This window comes from Diabrotica undecimpunctata, chromosome 2, assembly GCF_040954645.1.
Source record: "Diabrotica undecimpunctata isolate CICGRU chromosome 2, icDiaUnde3, whole genome shotgun sequence".
NCBI lineage: Eukaryota > Metazoa > Arthropoda > Insecta > Coleoptera > Chrysomelidae > Diabrotica > Diabrotica undecimpunctata.
In genome coordinates, this window is record NC_092804.1 from 141358592 (window position 1) to 141382777 (window position 24186).

General features: G+C 32.8%; 2 protein-coding genes across 2 annotated transcripts in view; one reads left to right on the plus strand and one right to left on the minus strand.

Annotated features, from left to right (window-relative positions):
• Window positions 1–3720: 3720 nt before the first annotated feature.
• On the minus strand, window positions 3721–10932 carry roh (reduction of Rh1). The gene is made up of 3 exons (XM_072523600.1): window positions 10794–10932; window positions 9486–9670; window positions 3721–3866 (listed from the first exon to the last, which is right to left on the minus strand). The coding sequence occupies exons 2-3, from the start codon at window positions 9655–9657 to the stop codon at window positions 3796–3798; spliced, it is 243 nt and encodes an 80-aa protein (XP_072379701.1). The 5' UTR covers window positions 9658–9670; window positions 10794–10932; the 3' UTR covers window positions 3721–3795.
• A 2537-nt stretch (window positions 10933–13469) lies between these two features.
• The window catches only part of Rcd6 (Reduction in Cnn dots 6), an 85378-nt gene continuing 74661 nt past the window's right edge, over window positions 13470–24186 (plus strand). Inside the window, exon 1 of the mRNA XM_072523601.1 lies at window positions 13470–13853. Within this exon, the coding sequence (XP_072379702.1) occupies window positions 13782–13853 (72 nt within the window). The 5' untranslated portion in view covers window positions 13470–13781. The remainder of the gene's footprint in view (window positions 13854–24186) is intronic.

The window sequence follows — 24186 nt, forward strand, 5'->3', positions numbered from 1 at the left end:
GTAGTTTAAGGTAAAAAGCACTGGAAACAAATTAAGCACCGAAGGTTAAAAAAATTATTCTGGAATATTAAGGACTATATCTAATAGTGATTGAATTTTGATTCTAAAATACCTGGTATAATTTGTTTTAATTTCTAAATAATCGCAATATTACGACAACACATGCAAATAATGTCTTCTTGTTGTGCCTATCCGTTTCTGACGTTGGCGACCATCATGGTAATGTGTATTTTGCAAACTGCTGCTCTGAAAAGATTTTTGGTTGTTGTGTTGAACCGTACGCAGATTTTTCAGCCAGGATATTCTTCGCCTTCCTGGTCCTCGTTTTCCTTGAAGAATTTATTGCAGCAACCCATACTTTTCGCTGTTCCTCATGATGTGACCGTTGTATTCAATTTTGGTTGTGTTTTTATTGTAGTTAACAACTCTTAACAACCCTTTTTGCATTCTTAATAAAACGTCCTGGTTAGTAACATGGTCATTAAATGATATCTTTAGGATTCTACGATAAAGCCACATTTCGAAGGCCTTAATTTTCTTACAGGCCTGGTGTCTTAAGTACCAGGCCGAATTTCATCTTCTACTGCTTTTAATGTTTGATAATTAATTTTCCCCAACATCATCACTTTCTTCTTCTTCTGTACATTCAATACTGTCTCCGTTGTAAAGTTCTTTTGTATAAGATATCTACTATTCTTTCTATATTTTTTTAAAGTTGAGAGTTCCCGGGAGTTGGCTGTATACCATAATACTTAAAAAACTTTACATTAACCCATTAGCGCCTACAGTCACCATATGGACCCAGCTGTAAAGGTATCCGACATTACATTTACCGCATGTATACTTTGTTTAGACTTGTCTGAACCTGCTTTGATGAATACTCATCAGTGTTTTATTAGATTTCACAAGCTAAGGAAGTTAAAAAATCGTGTTATAGTAAAAAGTGTTTGATAATGGACATCCGATTTATGTAACTAATTTTCAGTACCTTTTTTTGGGAATACTAGGATCATATCAATTTTACTTATTTTAAAAGATCGTAAAATATAACGTAGTGTGCATATTTTTGTATCAAAATTACAAGGGGCAGTTAAAAATTGATGTAAATATTGCTGTACCCATATGGACCCACTAGGCGGTTATGTAGTCAAAACATATTTTTTTATAATTTCAGTGGAATTACACTACAGGAAGCTTTAGATATCGCATATGAAGAAGATTATGTAACAGACATTTTTATTGAGCCGCCTGAATCAAATTTCCTTACGGATGAGGATTCAGGTGACGAAGACGAAGGTGGTGACCCGCATAACCTGAATCCTCGTCAACTTCGTGCAGGTGCGGAAGTTGTATTTGCAGACTCTGAATGTCTAGGAGGTGTACAATCAGACCTAGAAGCAAGCTATGATAAGGATTTGCAGAACGTAAATAGTTCTTATGAAATAAAAACTAATACAAATCCCCGAAAGGTCAGAATGATCTGCCAGAACCTACGACTTATAGTGACGAAGACAAACTTCCAACGGAGACGCGCAACTTTCCAAAAGGGGATTACATTAAGAATATACAGAATATAACATTAAGAATATCAAAAATATTTCGGAAAAGCTGCAGCTCCCATGGTACAGATGATCGAAGAATTGGGTGACAAAGGATCTCTGAGATACAAGTTTTTCGTTGATAATTTATTTACCAGTACAAACTTGTTAAGTACTCTAAAAGCTAATGGGTACGAGGTTAGAGGTACTGTGAGGGATAATAGAATTCCTAGAAATTGTCCACTTGTTTCCAAAAAGACGATGGAAAAGAGGGCACGAGGGGAATATTTTTCAACATTGAATAAGGAGACTGGTATTCAATATGTTCGCTGGAGGGACAACAAAGTTAACAGCTGCAAGCACATGTTTTGGTGTTCGGCCGGTCAAAAATGTGGAAAGATATTCCAAAAAGGATAGCAAGACAATACAAGTACCTAGGCCATATCTTCTTTCGCAGTATAATAACAGCATGGGAGGAACTGATCTCATGGACAGTAATATATCTTGGTAAGAAATAAAGAGCAATATTTATATAAATGAAAATATATGGGTAATTTTTTTTTTTCAGTTACCGAGCCGGAATACGTTCCAAAAAATGGTACTGGCCAATATTTACGTACCTCTTAGGCGCAGCTCTCTAAAATGCTTGGACGATATGTAGGAAATCCGGGAATAATATTAGTCTCTTAGAGTTTAGAAGAAGTATTTGTCAGGTAAAAGTATTTTTATACAAAACTCATAAAATGTTTACGATTCATTCAATTTTTAAACCTACTTGCTACATATAAAGTCCCCGCTAAAAGAACTGGAAAAATAGGTAGAGCAGCAGGAAGTGATTTTTGAGTGTCTGACTGCGCCAGGTTTGACTGCAAGGATCATTGGATTATCTCTGTACCTGAGGGCAAAAGAAAGAGGTGTGCCATGCCAGTTTGCAGTTCAAAAGGGCGTACAATGTGTGAAAAATGCAACGTTGGGTTTTGCATTTCATGTTTTAAACCATTTCATACAAATGGGGCACATTAATGAATTGTTTCAATATTTGATCTTGCCAAACGCCTAGTGGTCCCGTATGGGACCACCTTTTTTTTCCAAAAATTTTTTTTTCGGCTTAAATTTAACAAAAATAAGTTGTTTTTACGTAGTTTTAAATACAATTATTGCACATAAAAAGTATTTTCTTTTCTCGGCGCTAATGGGTTAAAGTGAAAACTTCTGTTCTAATTGTTAGGTACCTATATATTTAATTAAAAATTAAATCAAAACATCCAAAGGAATTAAAATAGTTGATTTTGTACAGAACGAACGTTTTCGTTATCAGAACATCTTCAATGAACCTAAAAAGTAAGTAGGTAATCCCACTAAATTAAGAAAATGTGGTTGAAATTTTGACAGTTGATCAAAAAATGTGGTTAAGATTCCATACTTTGAAGTACTTGCTCACCAAGAAGACGAGGGTGGGTTTAAATTGAGTATTACATATTTTAGAGTATTAAAATAAACGACACAATGTCGATGATTACAGATTTAACTGTCCGGGAACAATATATCCCTACTCGAAACAGCATTTGCATAAGTTTTGGTTTGCAGACGCCAGCCAACTGAGTTCAGATGTCGGAAATTCAAATTAACTTTTTAAATGACAATGGCATTCAAGACATGGTCAAGAGAACTAACATAGGTCAAAGACTCCTCTGGTAATATTATAATTTTATGTATTTAAAATTTAAGTTTAATAGGTATACTTAATTAGAGAAAAGGTTTATTTTGATTTTTTGATGACTATAAAATTAAATTGATCAGGGCTATTATGAGCTGAAATTAAGGTCACAAAGACTAAACTGGCTTGGTCACCTAGAAAGAATGCCAGATAACCGAGATGTAAAAGTAGTCCAGAGATGAAAGCCCCAAGGAAACAGAACAAGAGGAAGGCCCCGTAAAAGATGGATAGACGACAACAATTAGATTTTGTTTATTCTAGTTCGAAGATTTTGAGATGCAATTTGAATGTTTATAAAAAAAACTTAATACTGAGTGGAACAAAAAATGCTACAAAACATATGATATACCTTTGTTGAAAACAACGATTCCGGAGATAACTAACAATGACCATTTGCATGTTTTTGGACAAAAACAGTACAATTAAAACAAAAACAAAAATCTCAGGGTAAAAATAAATAAAACATTGTATCTACATGTATTTAATAGAAATTAAGTTAGAACAAAACAATTGGCAGACTAATTACAATAAAAAAACTTCTTAGTGATGATGTTCAGCAGCTTCCTTTCTGCGAATTTCGGCCCATTTAGCAATGTTTCCAGGAGAGTTGGCTGAAAAAGAGAAAGAACATTTATTAATATTTTAATTGGCAGATATAATAGGTTTCCAATACTAAGCCGAAAGGTATAAACTATTTACAATAGAATATTCTATTCAGACTATTCTATGCTATACTAAATTATTTATGATTTTTTTTGAGTAAACCTAATCAAATATTGATTAGTAGTTACATTAGAGTAAAACAGGGTCATTTTTTCTTTTTGTTTTTTTCTACTTTTTTTCAAGAAATAATGTTTATTTAGCAAAAAGTCAAGACAGAAAAATGGAAGGATATAACAATTCTGTTTATTTTTTAGTTGGCCAGTTAACAATCCCGTCATAAAATGTTTGATGGTTTTCTGGAATATATTTTAATGCCCGTTTAATATGATTTATTTTGGTTTCTTTAATCAGAATCTTGCTCTTACGCTTACGATGCCAGCATTGGGCATTTTAACGTGAATAGTGTTAACATTAAAAGGGCTGTTAATAAATGAGGAACCACTACGATATCCAGGTTTAGAGGCATCATGCTTAAAGCGGTGCAAATTTTGTTGTTCATTTCTCTTGTTCATGCCTCTTTTGCTTGACTCTAGAGAAACGACGTTCTCTTTTTAAAAGTTGATCCACCAATTCTTAAAATCAAAAGTGTATCATAATTTTCTACTTGCATTACAGTAAATGTTCTAATTATACTCAACGTAATTATAAATTTAGCAAACTTGGTGTACAGAAAAAATTATGTCGAAGCACTTCAAAAGTTTTTTTAGTGCCAAAATCTCTATTGCCAGACAAAACAAGTGCCCTTTAATGGGATAAATCTGTTCTACGTTTTTAAATCTCGTTTCAACTAATGTCATACACACTCTACTGTATTGTTTTTATTTTACTCAGGGCAATTGTCACAAACTTGTCCACACTATCTGGAACATAGTTTTGTATATAATACAGCAAACAAGAACACACCTCGTTCGGACATATACTGCCTTCGCCTTCGTGGTACATGTAAAAGAAACTTTCACCGATTTTAAAGTTGTGAATATTAAACATGTTTACAGTCAATTGTGTAAGGTAAAACACATCTTGTACGGGAAGTTGGGGGTTCTGCATATAGTCAAATGGTAAGGTTAATACACTTTCATTAGTTTTGCTACGAGTTTGTGCACTTGTAAAAAAATATCAACAAGTGTATATGTCAGGAAATACATTCTATATAGATGAATCGCTTATTCCATTTCAAGGATGTCTCATATTTAAGCAATACTTACCACTTAAAACCCACAAATATGGAATAAAAGTATTCAAACTGTGCTCTGGAAGTGGAACATGAAGATTTATTGCGGAAAAGAACAAGATGCAGGAGCTAGTGCTCTACAAACGTTGTAATGACTCTTTCTGTACAATTTTTGGATGCCGGAAGGACAGTAGTTACTGACAATTATATATAAGTTTAGATCTAGCAAACAAATTGTTAGATAGACAAACAAACCTCTTGGGTACACTTCGATGAAATCAATGTGGCAATCTAAAAGAAGTTACAAATAAAAAACCAAAACGGGAAGAAATTGTAGGAAAAGAGAATGAAAGAAGAAGAGGAAGAAGAAGAAGAAGGAGAAGAACAAAGTATAAGACAACAGCTGTTCTGGAGTACAAGAAAGGAAAGAGTTTCATAGACCCATCCTATAATTAAGCATTGAGAAAGAGTATAAAGTGGTACCGCAAAGTTGCAATTGAAGTACTGTTTGGCACTACAATGGTAAATTCACACTATCTTTACAAAATTATTAATAATTCCTGTATATCTATTACTGAGTTTTGCGAAAAATTGTACAAAGATATGTTGTTTTATGAAAAATAAGACAAAGAAAATATAGAAAATGAAACGACTAAAAAAAGGAAAAATCTGAAAATATTTTTAGCAAAAAGGAAGTGCCTTTGCACAAAACAAGAAAGTATTACAAAGGATGTTACCAAAAAAAAGAGAAGAAAAAATATCCAAACAATGTAAAAAAAAGGTAATTCCTTCTGTAAAGATTGTAATGAACCTGTGTGCATTGAATGTTTTAATACTAAACACAAATGAATTCAGTTATGTTTAATTATTCTGTTTCACACATGAATGTTTATTTCTGTTGTTTTTCTTAAAATACATAAACTTGCATCAAAATTTATTGTTTTATTGTTTGCATAAAAAAAAACAAAACAACAGATAAACTCATATACCTAGGCCTAAGCTGTAAGAGGTCCAATGGATTCAGTAATATCAATGAAAAGGTGGGTCCCTTGGCCCGCAGAAAAAATCACTGAAGGCATAAAAAATCGCCCACAAAACCCAACAGATTGCTCTGGCCTGGTGTAATAGTATAAGATAGGTCACTAGGGACCACCACAGCGTTTAGTCTATTAACTTCTATTTTTAGATATTATTTTATAAAATATCTAAAAAAAATTGGCAGAAAATGGGTTAACCATCAACAACTAGAGTTGGTAAAGGGTCAAGTTAAAATGATATTTACAAATAAATTTATTAGAACAATTTGTAATTTCAGATAGGACATATATACAGTGATGAGTGCTTTAAGAACCGGCAAAATAACGCAAAAGATAGAAAACATAATACGTTGTGAAATAAAAAGAGATGAAAGTAGTAGAGGTGGGAAATTATCGATAGAAACCTCTAATTTACATTAAATTACATTAGGACTATCGATAGTTTCCCACCTTTAGACGTTAGCTTATGAGCTAGTAGACTTCAGTCATAATATTACAAGTATGACGTCGAACATTTACATTTTTTAAATTTTGCATAAAGTAAAATCTGATTGAAGGCAATAAAGCAAATGTAAGTAAACAGCTTAATTTGTAGTAATTTGATAATTAATTCTATGTTGACGAATACAGAATAACAAGCTATGATAATTCTGTATTGAGAAGAGTGTATTCGACGTCTCAAATCATAGTTTATTATTGATCAATATTTTAATTTTGGATAAAAAAATACTCCTACTTAAACTGTTTTACTTACATTACGTGATACGTATTACTATGACTGAAGTCAACCAGCTCATAAGCTAACGTCTAAAGGTGGGAAATTTTCGATAATTCTAATGTAATGTAAAGTAAATTAAAGGTTAATATCGATAATTTCTCACCTCTACTACTTTCATCTCTTTTTATTTCACAACGTATTATGTTTTCTATCTTTTGTGTTATTTTGCCGGTTCTTAAGGCACTCATCCCTGTATATACTGTAGTTGTAACAGTTGATCTTTTAAATTACAGCAGTTTGTGTTTAACTTAATGATGTTATGACATCATATTTGATTGTAACTGAGCTTGTTTGGAAGAGTTTGCCCTGCTTGCAGATTAAAACACTGAAAATTATGAAACGAAATTTAACAGAAATAAAAATGAGCTGTTATGTGATGTCGGGCAAGCCTATTTTGCATAGAAACTATGTATGGAAGATGATTTATTAAATTAAATAAATATGGCATTATTACAAATAAAATATTTAGTTTTTTTAAGAAAAAAAGTATATTGTTTGTTTCAAAAATACATATTGCTTTAATATCAATTTCTTAAATACTTTCAGCAGTTATAACACTCAATTAAATAAAACTGGCAAAGTATACACTGCATATACTAAAGAGCATCCAGTATAACCTGCCATATTAGATGTTTAACATCAACAGATTCATCCATATTTTATTGGATTCATCTTCTTCAGGTGCCATCTCCGCTACAGAGGTTGGCAATCATCATAGCTATTTTAATTTTTGAGGCAGTAGCTCTAAATAGTTGTTTTAAGCTGCATCCAAATCATTCTCTCAGGTTCTTGAGCCATAAAATGCGTCTTCTTCCGATGCTTCTTCTGCCATCTATCTTTCCTTGCATTATGAGTCGCAGGATGCCATACTTCTCGCCCGCATCACATGTCCGAGATACTGTAGCTTTCTTTCTTTAATTGTAAGTTCAACTTCCTTATCTTTACCTATTCTTCTCAGTACTTCATTGTTTGTAACTCTATCTACCCAGGAAACCTTCATAATTCTTCTATAGGCCCACATTTCAAAGGTGTTAAGTTGTCTCATTCAGCGTTAAGGTGTCTAGATTTAATGTCCATGATTCCACTCCATAGTATAGTACACTATATACGTAACATTTTGTTAGGCGTACTTTAAGAGCTAATGTTAAATCTTTGCCACACAGGACCTTTTTCATTTTCATAAAATTAGAACATGCTTTTTCGATTCTGACTTTGGTTTCTGCAGTGTAGTCATTATTTTCTGTTATAAGTGTTCCTAGGTAAGTGTACTTTTTTACTCTTTCGATCTGCTGGCCTTCTACTGTCAAGATTTCGTGAGTATTATGGTTGTTTTTACAAATTTTCATAAACTACGTCTTTTTGATATTGAGCGAGAGTCCGTACTCCCTACTACACATTACTATTTTACTTATGAGTCTTTCCAGGTCTTGTAAACTATCGGCATTACTGTATCATCTGCATATCTTATGTTGTTATCAGATATGCAGATGATACAGTAATAATAGCCGTTATTTCCAGACTCGATTTACTCTTATGCTGACTGTTTCATCTTCCAGAGTTTCTCGAATTACCTCTTCAGAATAAGCGTTAAATAATAGAGGTGATAGTATGCAGCCTTGCCTGACTCCTCTCTTTATTTCCATTTCTTCAGATGTCTCTTTTTCAATTCGTACTATTGCTCGCTGATTGTAATAAAGGTTTGTTATTAACCTTAAATCTCTTTCATCTAGGTTTTTATTTTTTAGAATTTCCATGAGTCGGTCATGTTTTACTTTATCAAACGCTTTATTGTAGTCTATAAAACAAACGTAAAGAGGACGGTTAACATCCAAACATCTCTGCGTCAGCACATTGAAGGAGAATAGTGCCTCTCTGGTACCCATACCATTGCGGAACCCATATTGTGTGTCACTAAGCTCCAGCTCCGTTTAGTGTGAATTCTGGCGAGGATAATTTTCAACAGAATTTTCAAGGTATGTGACATTAAGCTTATGGTTCGATAGTCACTACACTCTTTAGCATTTACTTTCTTTGACAAACACACAAATGCTGCTGTTAACATTTCTCTAGGGATGATTCCTGTAGTATAGATTGGATTCATGCAAACTTATAATATTGTCATAAAATTCTCCCCAAAAGTCTTTGTTTTCTGCTGGTATAAGTGTGTTAAGTCAATGTCTGTATGGTTTCTAATATTGTTAAGCAATAATTCCAATTCCAAAACCAATTTCTAACGTTAAGCCATAATAATTTACATCTACTGAATCTGTATTTACTTCAATTATTCTTTTTATAATCAGCTGCATCAGTTTGCTGATATTGTTGCATTTGTTGAACATTTTGATTAGATCACAAAATGTAATAATTTTTTGTACTTAAGTCATGATAGTTTTCAGTGATTTGTTAAAACATATTTGGCTAGTAAAATTTTCCAGTTCTCTAGATATGTTCAATTCATATCAATTGCTATTAATGATACTTTATTGTAATTGGTTGGAAGACAACAAATACACAAGAGTAATAAACTTAAATTCAAAACACCTAATAACAACTACAATTACTAATATAAGAAAATACTTACATAGTTTACTAATCGAGTTGAAGACTGGAAGACATACTACAAGAGAAATAGCATAGTATTTCCAGATCCATTGGTTCTTCAAGTAGTGCTTGATAGGGAATTGTGCAATTTTTGCACTGAATGTGTAAGGGAATTTCATTGGTCTGGAAACCTTTTCTACTTTGTCTGCCATTTTAATCTTATTTCTAAAATTATAACATAGGTAACCTTAAGAAAATAGAATAGGAAAAGTATACTTTTTAAAAACTTTACTTCATTAATTAGTGATATCAAAAACCAATAAATCTAATATATATTAAATTCATTATTGATGCATTTATTCGCATTTCCTACAGAACATTAGGATTTCCACTTTGAATATTATTTACTATATTTACTTGTTACTTGGTAATACAAACATTCATCTAATAATTTAATTTTATGTCTCATTCATATTAATAATTTTGACATATTGGAAGATAGTTCATTGATTACATGAAATTAACTTTGAACTTGAGAATACCCATCAGAAAAATCATATCATGTGCTTTGTATTTAAAAAGACAACAACATGCAATGATGACAATAGAATTCTCTTGCCAGTAATTCCTTAGTAAGTAAAAAACCAGGAAAAAAGATCATGATATGATCACAAGATCATGAAACCATGTTTTAACATATATAAGTAAATATCAAACATAATAAAGAATAAAAACATCAAAAAAAATTTTAAGATATTTTATTTAAAAGAGCTATGGAGATATGTTAAATAAAATGGAACAGAAGGCCAATGATTACTTGAAAATCAATTAATCCATTCCTAAGACTTAGAGTAGAAGTAAACTAACAATTTGTGTAAATTTTTGTTGCAATCTAGAGATGACAGGAAGAATATATTACTTATTAAGCTTATTCAATTTATTGGAGATGTGAATATAGTATATGAAAGACTTTATTTTATATTTTTATATTACCTAATGCCTTCTATAACCTCTACAGATACTGCTGTAAACCAATTTTTATTCATGATTGCAGTCTTTGTATCACAAAAATATCTTTAATCTTAACAAATTGCTTTTAAAACACCAACTGGTGCTATTTAAAATAATTGTTAGGTGAAATTAGTTTTGCTTTTCATTTTTTCCCTTTATTTGTCAAAAATTAAACAGCCTACTAAGTCGACATTTACGTAATCATAGTACATACACCACCGGGATAACTTTTACTAAATAAAAATTAGGAATGATGATGATGAATAATGAACTTAAAATTCAGTAGGATTTTTGTACAAAATATTACAGTGTAGAACTAAAAATATGGACTTTTTACCTTTTCTGAAATTCCTGCAAATTAGAAAATCAAGATAGCCGTGTCAAAGTTAGCACAACCAGAACGGAACGGAGATAACTTTTGACATTTGACTTGACAATTTGACATGAATATTAAATAGAGAACACCATGGTACAATGAATACACAAGGTATGATATTGCGCATGACATTTGACAGCTGGCCCAGGAGTGTGACGTAGTTAAGATCGCCTGAACCACCTCGAACCCATTATTACAGCTTAACGTACACATTAATTTTGAAATTATGGTTAAAAAGTGATCTAATTTTTTTTTAAATGTTTTGTTTTGGTTATAATTGAATAAAAAATATATTTTCAGTAGCGTAAAACCTTTACTTCTCTTAGAGATTCAGGCAAAATATTTATTTTTGTTTTCATACATATACTAATAATATAAGTACTCTTTTTGTATGCAAATCCCTTGAAATTTAAAAATTTCATGCAGAGGAAATACTGTGAATAGGTAAATAGTAGTAGATTTGCTTATTCTGATTCACTGTCACTCACTTCCAAGCAGTTTTACTGAAATAAAAACAAAATAGAGTACAATAGAGAAAAAACTGTTTTACAATTCAATATGGTATTTTAGATGAGTTATAATGAAATTTAGTAAAATAAAAAATATACACATTACTATAACCTACCGATTATTATATGCAAAATTTACTTATCAAACAATATAATAATATGAAAATAAGACACAAATTAGTTCAAACGCAAAACACAATAAATATCGACTTCAGACGACTTTACACCGGCAAGACAGAAAGCTTGTATAAAAACAAAAGTTCAACAATAATATCGGTTATCAATGGTGACTATTGCAAGTTATGAGATAATAAATATATTTTAAAGTATCTTAATACTGACTGAGTCATCTATTTTATAATAGAAAAATAATTTAGATATATGCTTATATATGTGTCTTTATACAAATGGTGTTTAGTTACTATTTATTTATACTGTATAGTATATATTATATAGTAGTTATTTGCCATTGTATTTCTGGTTTTGTACCTTTTTCAAAGTACGCTGTGCAATTGCTTGTTGCAATAGTGACAATGAAGATAAAATCTTTAGGTTCCATACATTTCCTAAAGATAGCGTGACCAGAAAACTGTGGATTATATCTTGTTGTAGATAATTTTAATTGTAATACTGCAAGAATTTGTTATACACATTTTAAAACTGAAGATTACCAAAGAAATCTACAACAGGAACTTTTAAATTACGTTTCTAAAAAGGGTCTAAAACTCAAACCTGAGGCAGTACCTAGTCTTTATTTGCCTAAATCAACATCGGCTACCCTTTTAACCAACCAAAAGAAACGCGTACAAGGAGGCGAACACAGAGAGTCCAAAAAGTATGTTGAGCAGCTTCTTACTACTTCTAGGTCAACGACGTAAGTCTAAATCTTTATTTTTATTAATTATTAGTCATGAAACCTTAAATGGTTTTTTCATATCGATTTGTTAAGTAAGAAATTAGCCTCAGCCTGCTATGCAATTTGCAATAAGAACTGTTTCGGAGGAAATCAATTTAGCATCTTCCAAAATAACATATTTTTCTTTGTTAAATCATGTTATCATTATTAAAATATACAATGTTATCATTATTATAAACAATACCAAGATAATTTTATGTGTGAATATTACAAAAATGTCATTTTAAATGTTGTGCAATATTGTGTGCCCTCACTACACTCATATTCGATGGCCAGCTAGCTCATTCGATATAAATAAAGTTGACTTTGTCATTATTTATTTTGACTTTGTGTTTAGTTCAGTAGGTATATATACGTACAAATTTTGTGTACCTCCATTACCACTTTTCTGTATCTTTTTAAACATCTGAAATATCGAACTCTGGAGTATAAGTTAATTAACCTGTACCTACGTGTAATAAAAGATAATTAAAACTTGTCTTATAAAGGATATCTATGTTTTATAAAGGATAAATATTATAATAACATAATTTTATCATCTCTTTATAATTACTATAATTAAATTAGCCAAATTATATAAAAAAACTGAAAATAAAAATCTTTCCTATACAACTACATTCAAATGTTGCGGGAATAAGCGATCTTGACTACGTCATGCGCGAAAGCGAACCGATTTTGGAACATTATGTATCATACCTTGTGTATTCATTGTACCATGAGAGAACACTCAAACAGCTCAAATCTGAAACAGCATACCAACAAAACAACAATTTATTTACTGGGATAACATGTATAAAACTGAAAAAAAAAATAAAATCAAAAGCGCAAATCGGTATTGAGTCAAAATGGAATTATTAATTATTTACAAATTTATCATACACTAACTAGACTAATAACTGCGTTCTTCTATAAAACGGAAATAGTGGATTTATCTGAAAAGAGTTCTCGGACACACGAGGACGTAAAACATTTATATACCGTAGAAACAGTTTTAGACGAACAAAATTCGATGAGATTTAGAGAAACAGAATAGGCCAATAATATTAAACACAATAAATAAGACTTACATCAAATATATGTATATTAAAAAGCATTTTCTAAATTATATGCAAAGCAAAATTCAATGATAAGTAATAAGAATTGCCTAACACAAAATAAAAGTTCTTTGGTTGATGTCTTGTCGATGTTCACCTTGCTTGGAAGTGGAGGCAATATTTGAAGAGAAAGTAAGTGCGCACGTGAATTAAATATTCAAAAAGTTGCAAATATACACGATATTACTCACTTCGTTGCCTCACCCATGGTTCTAAACACTTTAATTATCAGAAAATGTATTCGAGAACTTTGGGTTATTACTTAATAATACGAGAATTAGAAGAAACATAAAACCAGTGCTTTAATATAAAACAAGTATAAAGAAAACAAATAAGTGACCTGTGACATGAGTACTAGTGATTGTTATTGAGTTTGAAATGTGAAAAAAACATTGTTTGGAGCCAAAAATGTGAATTTTGTGCGTTTAAAATGGCTTTGGTTAAAAATTGTTTTTGTTGTAGTGTGCAAATTGCATCCGGTTTCTTTGCAGCATATTTATTGGTAAGTTTCCAAGTGACTGCCTATTTTATTTTTAATAAACCTTTCCCATGCTGTATTCAAGAAAAATTGTCGATGCATTGTTTTAGTAAAAATTCTGAATCTGAATTAATATAAAAAAAAATTGAATACTTTATAATCATACTCATTTATTTTTGAGATAAGTATATGCCTTGTATAAATGTTTTTTTAGAATTGTATTTTTAACTTTAAACTTTGAAAATATGCTAAATAGATATTTCGTAGAGTTGTTCTTAAATTATAAAAGATATTTTATAATAGTCGTCAGAATAAAAAAAATTATCGATAATATTAAATGAACTAAATATTACAGAACATCGAAAAATCCTAGGGTAGTCGAACCATCTGTCGATATTCGCGAAATGTTAGAAAATAAACAGGTGGACATCCTCATAAAGCTAGAAAATGCATTGATTAACGCAGCATTAATTTGATATGCTTATCTGCAAAGAACCTCTTATAATAAACAAAGTATAACAAAACCGGTAAGATAGTTTCGAAAAATTCATTTTATAACAAAACCCTTCGAAGGGAAGGAATACAAATAAGAGCAAAGAGCTCTACAAAAAATTTTGAAAATCTTTAAACGAAAGAAAAAACAAAATTCGTGAGTAAAGAAATGTAAAATATATGTATATCTGCGTATGCATATGTATACAAAAGAACTAAAATGATGACAGTAATACCGATTATTAATAATTATTAAAATCGTCGCCTATAGAAGAAAAGAACAATAAAGAAGTGATAATAGAATAGTTTTAGTGTAGCATAGAAGTCACAAAAGAAAAAATTAGGTATTGCAAATATTAAATGAAAATTAACAGGAAAGCCCTAGCACCAGATGCAATTACAAACCACCCCTTAAAATACGAAGAAGAACCAACTTTTACAGATAATTTCAAAAAACCATCGTACACCAGACCAGTGAAGGCCAAATAGAACAATAGCAATACATAATAAAGTAAATACTAGAAATGCTACTAATGGCGAAGTAAACGAACAGGTCTGTGGAGAAGGCGATATAACTTTGAACTCTATAGACTTTTTGGTGATGCAGATATTATTAAACCCACAAAAATGGGTTTAATAATAAACACCAATAAAACAAAATACATGAAAATAGGTACGCAACCACAAACACTACGGCCACTTGTTATAGAAAATGACGTCATCGAAGCAGCTAACGAATTTGTATACCTGGGAACGCTCGTCAATACTGAAAATGGCACTACCGCAGAGATAAACCGCAGAATTTGCACGGCTAATAGATGCCATTTTGGGCTTAATCTCCTTTTTAAATCTACAGTTATATCAAGAAATACAAAAGTAAAACTCTACAAAACAATAATACGCCCAGTCCTAACATATGGTTCAGAAACCTGGACTTTAACAAAAAGCAATGAAAGCATGTTAGGATGTTTCGAAAGAAAAATACTAAGGCGCATCTATGGAGCGGTAAATGAAAATGGTGTCTGGAGAAGACGATACAACTTCGAACTCTATAGGATATACCAGGAACCAGATATCGTAAAACACATAAAGATAGGACGTCTGAGGTGGGTAGGCCATGTAATGCGGATGGAGCAAACCGACCCAGCTAGAAAAACGCTCCTTGATAGACCTATTGGTCAAAGAAGAAGAGGAAGACCCAGAACAAGATTCCTAGATAATTTCGATGAAGACATGAGAAATATGGAAATACGTGCTTGGCGGAGGAAGGCGATGGATAGGGACGACTGGAGAAAAATTCTTGGGGAGGCTAGGACCCACACAGGGTTGTAAAGCCAAAATGATGATGAGATATTGTGAAGACCATCAAAATAAACCGCCTAAGGTGGGTGGGCCACGTTATGCGGATGGATGAGAGTGATCCCACTAAAATAACTATGCTAAACAGGCCGGTCCTAAGAAGAAGAAGGGGGCGACCTAAACTCAGATATCTGGACGATATACAGGAAGATCTGAGGGATATTGGAGTGAGGGGCTGGAGAAGACAGACACTCGATAGGAAAGGATGGAAGAATGTTTTGAAGCAGGCCAAGGCTTACGAAGGGCTGTAGCGCCAACTGATGATGATGAGAAATGCAACCAACTACCATATACTCAACTTGCTTAACAGAACTCGTAAACGACCAACAAAAATATTAAAAATACCTAACTAGTCAAGAGCAACAAGGCTTTCAGCAACATAGCCTAAGAAAGTGTTGAGAAAGCATTTGAATAAGTAAAACAAATCTGCCTACATATGCTTTGTAGATGTGATTGAGTAGACATTAACACACAAAAACTAAAATCAAAGTCGAGAAGAAACTAACATAGGAAATAAATATTAACTTAGAAATCCTACACATAGATAGCTTAGCCTATACCACAAAACAAAAAAGCAATTGTTATTTGTTCTGTGCCTATACCATAGTACCACAATTGTAGCGAGTGACTCATATTTTCAATGTAGACCTTTGTGGGTCTGAGGGGAAAGGAAATCGCAAGTCACAGGTGTGCGGTTATTATTACAAAATATTCAGGATTTTAGAAGGAATTGATTGTCATAAAAATTATTTTTTTATTTTGTAGATGCCTTAGATGACTAAAATTATTAAGTACTTGTTAAATATACTTTTTTGGAGAAACGCTTTATTCGTTTAAATTAAGAAAGTTATGAGTGATTCAAGGAATAAATTTGTTTCGTATTGTCAACTAAGATTTAGTGATATGGGTTAAGAAAAAGGGTCGTCTAGTAACTTTTAGAACATGCAAAACTGAATTACTTAAGTATTTCTTGGTATAAAACAGTACAAGTGATAAATGGTTCACCTTAACTGAATATTTATCTCTATAAAGTATAAAAAATATGTTCAAATAAAAACTAACATTATAATCTAATCTGATCATCTATGTCATCTTCAGATTCATCAGTAGTATCTTCGCCCATATCCACAACTACTGGTTTTATCGTAATTTTAATGAAGTTATTAAGGTTCCACATATTCTGCTTTTCTTTCACTACATACTCGATACGTTTTATCCACGACTCTGAGGTCACATTGCTGACAGCGCTATTAACATCGTTCTTTGCTACTTTATTCTTTTATTTCAGCCCACATAAGTTCTATCGGGTTTAACTCACAATGGTATGGTGGCAATCGAACTACAATTATGCCTCGTTATCGCGCCACTTCATCTACTACCTATTTAATATATTTATCTTTATGATACCGTGCTAAGTTTAGAAACTCGATTTTCAAAATTGGTTCATTGAATTTAATATTTTTTTACTAAGCCAATCCGCAATCTAGGCTTTTCTCCATTGCATCATCATCATCATTGGCTTATACAACTCTTCGTGAGTTTTTGCCGCGTTTACTATTGCCTTCCATTGATTCCGATCCTGTGCTATTATTTCCCATGGCCTTACTTCCATCTTCTCCAGGTCTTCCCTGACTGCGTCTTTCCACCTTTTTCTAGGCCTTCCTGTCGATTTTCTACCATCTGGTCTTTCCCAAAACACATTGCTAATCAGTCTGTCGTCATCACTCCGTACCACGTGGCCTGCCCATCTTAATCTATTGGCTTTTATGTATCTTACGATGTTTCCTTTCCCGAAGAGAGTCTCTATTTCATTGTTGTATCTGCTCCTCCATTCATTTGTCACTCTGTCCCTGCAAGGACCATATATAATTCGCAGGATTTTGCGTTCCCATACTAATAGCTTATTAATTTCTTTCTTTCTCAATGTCCATGTTTCACTTCCATATGTCACTGCTGGTCGTATTATGGTTTTGTACATTTGGATTTTGGCACGCCTTGAGAGAAGCTTTGACCTCATTCGATGTTGAATGGCAAAGAATGATTTATTTCCCGCCAGTATTCGTATTTCAACCTCCCGTTCTCCTGTGTTTTCACTGGTAATTGTTGCTCCTAGGTATTTGAATTCTTTGACCACCTCAAAATTATGATCGTTTATGGTAATGTTTTGTCTTATTCGCTGTCGTTCCTTTTTTGATACGACCATGTATTTAGTTTTTTCTTCGTTTATTTTCAGGCCTACGCTTAGTGTTGCTTCTTCAAAGTTCGATACTATATCCTTAACTTCCAGTGTTGTCTGTGCTACTGCATCTACATCATCTGCAAATGCGAGAATAATCTTTGCTCCTCTGGCAGTTATGTCTGGTTTGACTCTGGTATAGATTTTTCGCATTGCATATTCCAATGCTAGGTTAAATAGTAATGGGGACAGCGGGTCTCCCTGTCTGAGTCCGGTGCTTATGCCGAAAGCCTTTGAAGTTTTGCCTCCTATTCTAATTTGTGCAAAGGAATTGTTGACACACATTCGCGCAATCATGGTCAGCTTCTTTGGTACGCCTAACTCCATCATTGCACTCCACAGTTTTAAGCGATCTATGGAATCATATGCTTGTTTGAAATCTATGAAGATCTGGTGTACTTCTTTATTATATTCCCAATACTTTTCTAGCATTTGTCTGATAGTAAATATTTGGTCGATTGTTGATCTTCCAGGCCTAAAGCCGCATTGGTAATCGCCAATAATTTCCTCTGTATATGGCAGTAATTGTTTTAGTACAACTGAAGCTAATATCTTATATGTAGTACCGATTACTGAGATTCCCCTGTAGTTGCCACATGTATCCTTTCTGCCTTTTTTATGTATTGGCACGATAATACAGCCACTCCATTCTTTTGGCATTATTTCTTGTTCCCAGGCTTCTTTCATTAATTGGTGTATTTTAGTTCTAAGTTCATGCCCTCCTTTTTTAATCAGTTCTGCATCAATATTGTCTAGTCCCGGGGATTTGTCATTTTTTAGGGTTTCTATCGCCGTGATAATTTCTTCCAGGCTTGACGGGGGTACTTCTATCGCGGCCGTTTGGTACTCACAATTTGCTTTATTTCCATCCGCGTCTACCTGGACATTTAGAAGACTTTCAAAGTATTCAGCCCATCATTTTCTCCATTTAGTGGTTGCTAACTGTTCTACACGCCGGCAGTGATATTAAGCGTTATCCATAACAGATCCTGGTTCGATTTTTAACAGAATATCTGAACACCATTTTTCATAACGATCTGCATCCATTTCCTTATGGTAATCTTCAATATTTTTAGAAATAAATGCATTTAAACCTTCTTCAACAAATCCTGAATCACTACCAATATGGCTAATAATAAGGCGTTTTTCCTTTTTTAGATATGGCTTCTAAACCTGTTGACAAACCATCTAGGAAAGATTGTCGTTTGTTTTTCACATTTAAATCCTGCCAAATTTTTGTTACAGTATGTCCTTTATTTATCCATGTTTCATTCGTATAATATATTTTTTTCATCTCTTCTAAATTCTGCTATTTGCTTCAGATACTTTCTGCGCCATAAAATGATTTCTTCTTTTTCAATAAGGGTACTATTTGTCTTTCTGTTTAAATACCTGAAGTTCATTTCACGTAAAATACGTAACAAAACACTTGATATTTTTGAATATTTTCATTAGATTGAACAGAAGAAGCAATTTTTTTTATAGTTAAGAATTCCGTTTTAAAATAAAATTCATATACTGCACGACGAATCCAATTTTATTCCTTTCTCTTGTCTCAACCTTCACAGTATTATTATCGTTTGTTTCATCGTCTGTTTTAACTACTCTGTACACACTAGCTTCGTAAATTTTTGTCAAAATACTACATAATGTAACTACATCGCTTATATTCTTTAGTCGAAAATCCTAATGTTACTGTGAGTAAAACAATATATGACAGCGTTTTCAAAGAAATGAATTTGCGTTTCGGTGCTCCACAGTCAGGTACATGTAAGATATGCGATGAATTTTATGTGCAACTACGTGCTGCACAATCAGGGGATGATAAGATTAAAATACAGGAGGAAAGAGATTTACATCAATGTAAAGTGTTTGAGTAAAGGGAGTCACACGGAAACTGTGTAACTTACGTCTCTACCTAATGCTAACCACTCACCAACCTGTTTTATCACCATGGTGTGATCGTTAAGATAATACAGCATGAATACATGGATATCCTGATAAAACTATTTCATGAAATTAATCAATCGGGTGACATACTCAACGAATGGGTGACCCAAACGCTAAATAATGCAGTGACCACCGCACCATAAGTCTGATGTCTTACACACTTAAAATGTTCTTAAATATTATTCACAGACGAATTTACCAAATACTTGATATGGACTTTGAAGAACCCTAATTTGAATTTCTAAATATAAACACAATTTGGGTTTCATAAACTATAATGATCTTCAAATTATAACGAATCTATATTATAAGCAGCGGGCACATATACGTATTAATGAATACACTTCAGAAGAGTTCAAAATTAAAAGAGGGACACGACAGGAATGTGTATTGTCGGCAGTACTGTTCAACGCATACTCTTAAGAAATTATGAAAAGAGCTCTCGAGGGAGAAACAGCTAGAATAAAGAATGGGACACCAATTGACAACATTAGGTATGCGCACGATACTGTCATAATTGAGGACAAGAGGACAAACTTCACGACCTCCAGAGGCTAAAGAGTACAATAGTTGAGTATGGGGAAGCATATAGACTTTCAGTAAACATTAAAAAAATTAAATTTATGAGGTTATCAAAAACCAACAATATTTATAAAAGACTGATAATTAACGGTAATACTTTGGATCAAGTAGAAAACTACAATAGCATCCCCACTTAGTATTGACAGTAGAGAAGTAAAACAAGTATGTCATATGGTAAAAAATGGAAAATCATCAGGTCCAGGTAATACCCCACCTGAACTACTAAAATACAGAACCGACAAACTATATGGGAAGCTAACCAGAATGTATCAAAAATGTATAAATGGAGAAAATATACCGGAAGACTGGAGAACTTCGGTTATATCAACCACAACCATACATAAAAAGGAAGCTAAAGACAAATTTGTGACAACTACCGAGAAATAGCAGTGTCAGAGGGACAATACAGTGATATGGAAGCCGAAGAACAGACTGGGTTCAGAGTATATAGATCGACTATTAACCATCTGTTTACCCAACTTTAAAAAAACGGCATGAACACAACTAATACACCTCATACGTAGATCTTTGAAAAGCATACGACAGTCTGCCACAACCAAAACTATGGGAGGCTTTAGAAAAAACAAACATCAATATAACTTTATTCAAGGCAGTGCAAGAACTCTATAAAAACAATACGAGTAAAATAAAGATAGGCCAAAAGATATCCAAAGGTTTTGTGATTCAAACAAGGATTGCTGTCTGTCCCCGAATTTGTTTAAGATCTATGTGGAGCAAGCGCTGAAGACGTGGAAAAGGAAATGTAGTGCTATGGGTATCCCACTAAAAACGACATCACATTGTACACACTATGCTTTGTAGACGACCAAATAGTCTTGGCTTAGGACTACTAAGATCTAGAATATATAACAAGCAAACTTAGTCAGGAATATCAGAAATGGGGCTTAGAAGAAAATATCATAAAAACAGAAACAGAAACAAGAGAACAACAAAATCTAATTTTGAAAGAAAAACACAAACAAATAAATCACTGTAAAAGATAGAAATATCTAGGCATACACATAACCAATGACGGCAATTTGGATGAAGAGATTAAATACAGAAATAACCAGGGAAGACAAACCATTCGGCAATTGAACAGCATACTGTAGGATAGAACAATTTCGAGAGAAAATATACACAGAATCTATAATAGCATTGTCAAAACCATTGTTACATATGTAAGCAAAATATGGCCACTGAAGGAGAAAGACGTAAAGACTTTGGAAGTAACAGAAATGTGTTATTATAACGGAAACTGGAAATCAGAAAATGACGAAGAACGTTATAAACTGATCTATTGCTGACGAACATCACACATCTTATACATTGTAAGACATTGGAAGCTATTTAAATTTTTTAAAAGCAATTGAAAAGTTAAAATAAAGCCTGAAGACTTGCAAGAAGTTTATAATGCACTCCTGCCTATTACGTAAAATTAAAAAAAAAAAGATTTATTACAAAGAGTGCTTTAAATTACTACTAGAGCAATGAGCGTTTTCCTCTTTTTATGTTTGTTTTTTATCATAGTTCTTGTATATGTCAATTGATTTAGATTAACACGTAATATTTTTTTGCATCAAATATGTACGTATTTCTAGACATATAATGTATTTTTAATCATTGTGAAATAAAGCTCTGTTGGATTTTCGCTCAGCAAATTCAAGAAAAGGAACAGGTTCTAAAAACACATATTTCTCCTGTACAGACCGTTGTTCGGCCAAACGCTTTAATTACGATTACTTCCCATTATTTATTACTAAAGCATTGTATTATACATAATTACAAAAACAATTACGATATTTTAATTATATGATACTCAAGTTTGATCGATCGATATGTTCTTCATTTAATGTATACCTCCTGATAGTTTTTTCACTTTCTCACGTTGTATAGGCAAAAGAAAAAGTGATATATTGTTTTACATTCCACATGACTCATCTTGGTAGTATCTGATCATTAACACTAAAAACTTTCTTCGTTGGGCAATTTATAGTACACGTTGTTAGAATTGGTGATATTGAAAAACTTACACTTATTTATACAAAAACTATTTTTTAACAAATACTTGTTGTATGTATTCGTAATAGTGTAGCGTATTCGTAAAGACAATAATTTACAAATTAGAGAGTTACTGAAGAGGTGTTTTATGTCGTTCTGTAATAAAAGCACTTTATTTATACATATACACGCCCAGTTTTGCGTCCTTTATTTTTGCCCTTAGAAAATACAGGACGCCTATAAGTGAAGTTACTCGTATTTAACTTAAATAAAGTTAAATACGTGTAACTTCAGTTATATTTATATGGATATTTGATCAAATTTGTTGAATGACATACTGTTTTATTTAATGAATATTGTTTTTAGTATTATTATTATTCTTAATTATTAAACCTTCATTATTATTGTTTTACGTTATATCGATAACATTCATCATCATCAGTGGCATTACAGCTCGTTATGAGCCAAAGCCTTCTTCAGAACAATCTTCCATTCGCCTCTGTCTCTGGCAACTCTTCTCCATGCTTATATCCGATGGATTTTAGATCATCGTCTATGTTATCTTGATACCTAAGTTTGGTCTGATCGTTGCATCTTCATCTCGCCTAATTATATGTCCTATCCATCAAAGGCGTGCTAATTTAATACATTTCACAACGTCAGGTTCCCCAAAACTTCTGTATAACTCAAAGTTGTAGCGCCTACGCCACAAACCCTGTTCTTGAACTCCTCCGTATATTTTCCTTAGAATTTTTCTCTGAAGACGTTTAAGCAATTCTTGGTCGTTCTGTGTAAGTGACCACGTTTCTGACCTGTATGTTAACACTGTCCTTATTAGTGTTAATATGGTAACTTTAATTTTTCTGAGTAGTTTTGGGGCCATCTGTTTCCTCAAGCCATAATAGCACTTATCGGGAAGCACTATTCTTCTTTTAATTTCTTCGCTGACATTGTTGTCTTTGGTCAGCAGCGAGCCCAGGTAGACGAAGGTGTCCACACCTTCCAGTTCCAGATCATCAATTAATAGTCTAGGTATCTGGTTGCCGGATCTAGTATAATACATATACTTGGTTTTCTGTGCGTTTATTTTTAATCCCATTCTCAGTGCAGACGCCCTTAGTGATCGAAATGCTTCGATCAAAGATTCTGTGGACCTAGCAATAATGTCTGTGTTATCTGCATATCCGACCACTTGTACAGATTTATTAAAGATGGTGCCATTTGTATTAATATGGCACTCTCGAATTACTTTTTCTAATGAAAGGTTAAACGACTGAGTCGTATGCGGCTTTGAAATCAACAAATATGTGGTGGGTGTCGACTCCGAACTCAAGCGTTTTCTCAATAATCTGCCTTACTGTGAAGATTTGATCCGTTGTTAATTTATTGGGTCGGAAACCGCACTGGTAGTTCCCAACTATTTGTTCAGCATAGGGGATCAATCTTCTGTACAATACGTTGGACAATACTTTATATGCCACTTTAAGTAGGGCGATGCCTCTATAATTATCACACACCATCATATCTCCCTTTTTGTGAACAGGGTGCATTACACCTAATTTCCAGTCCGCGGACGTTTCCTTTCGTTGCCAGATTTCGGTTACTAATTTATGCATGTGTTTAAAAACTGTATCACAATTTTTAAAGAGTTCGGCAGGAAGATTTCCAAACCGGGAGCTTTGTTATTTTTCAGTTTTGAAATGGCTTCTCTAATTTCTTCGTCGGTGGGGGGTGGCT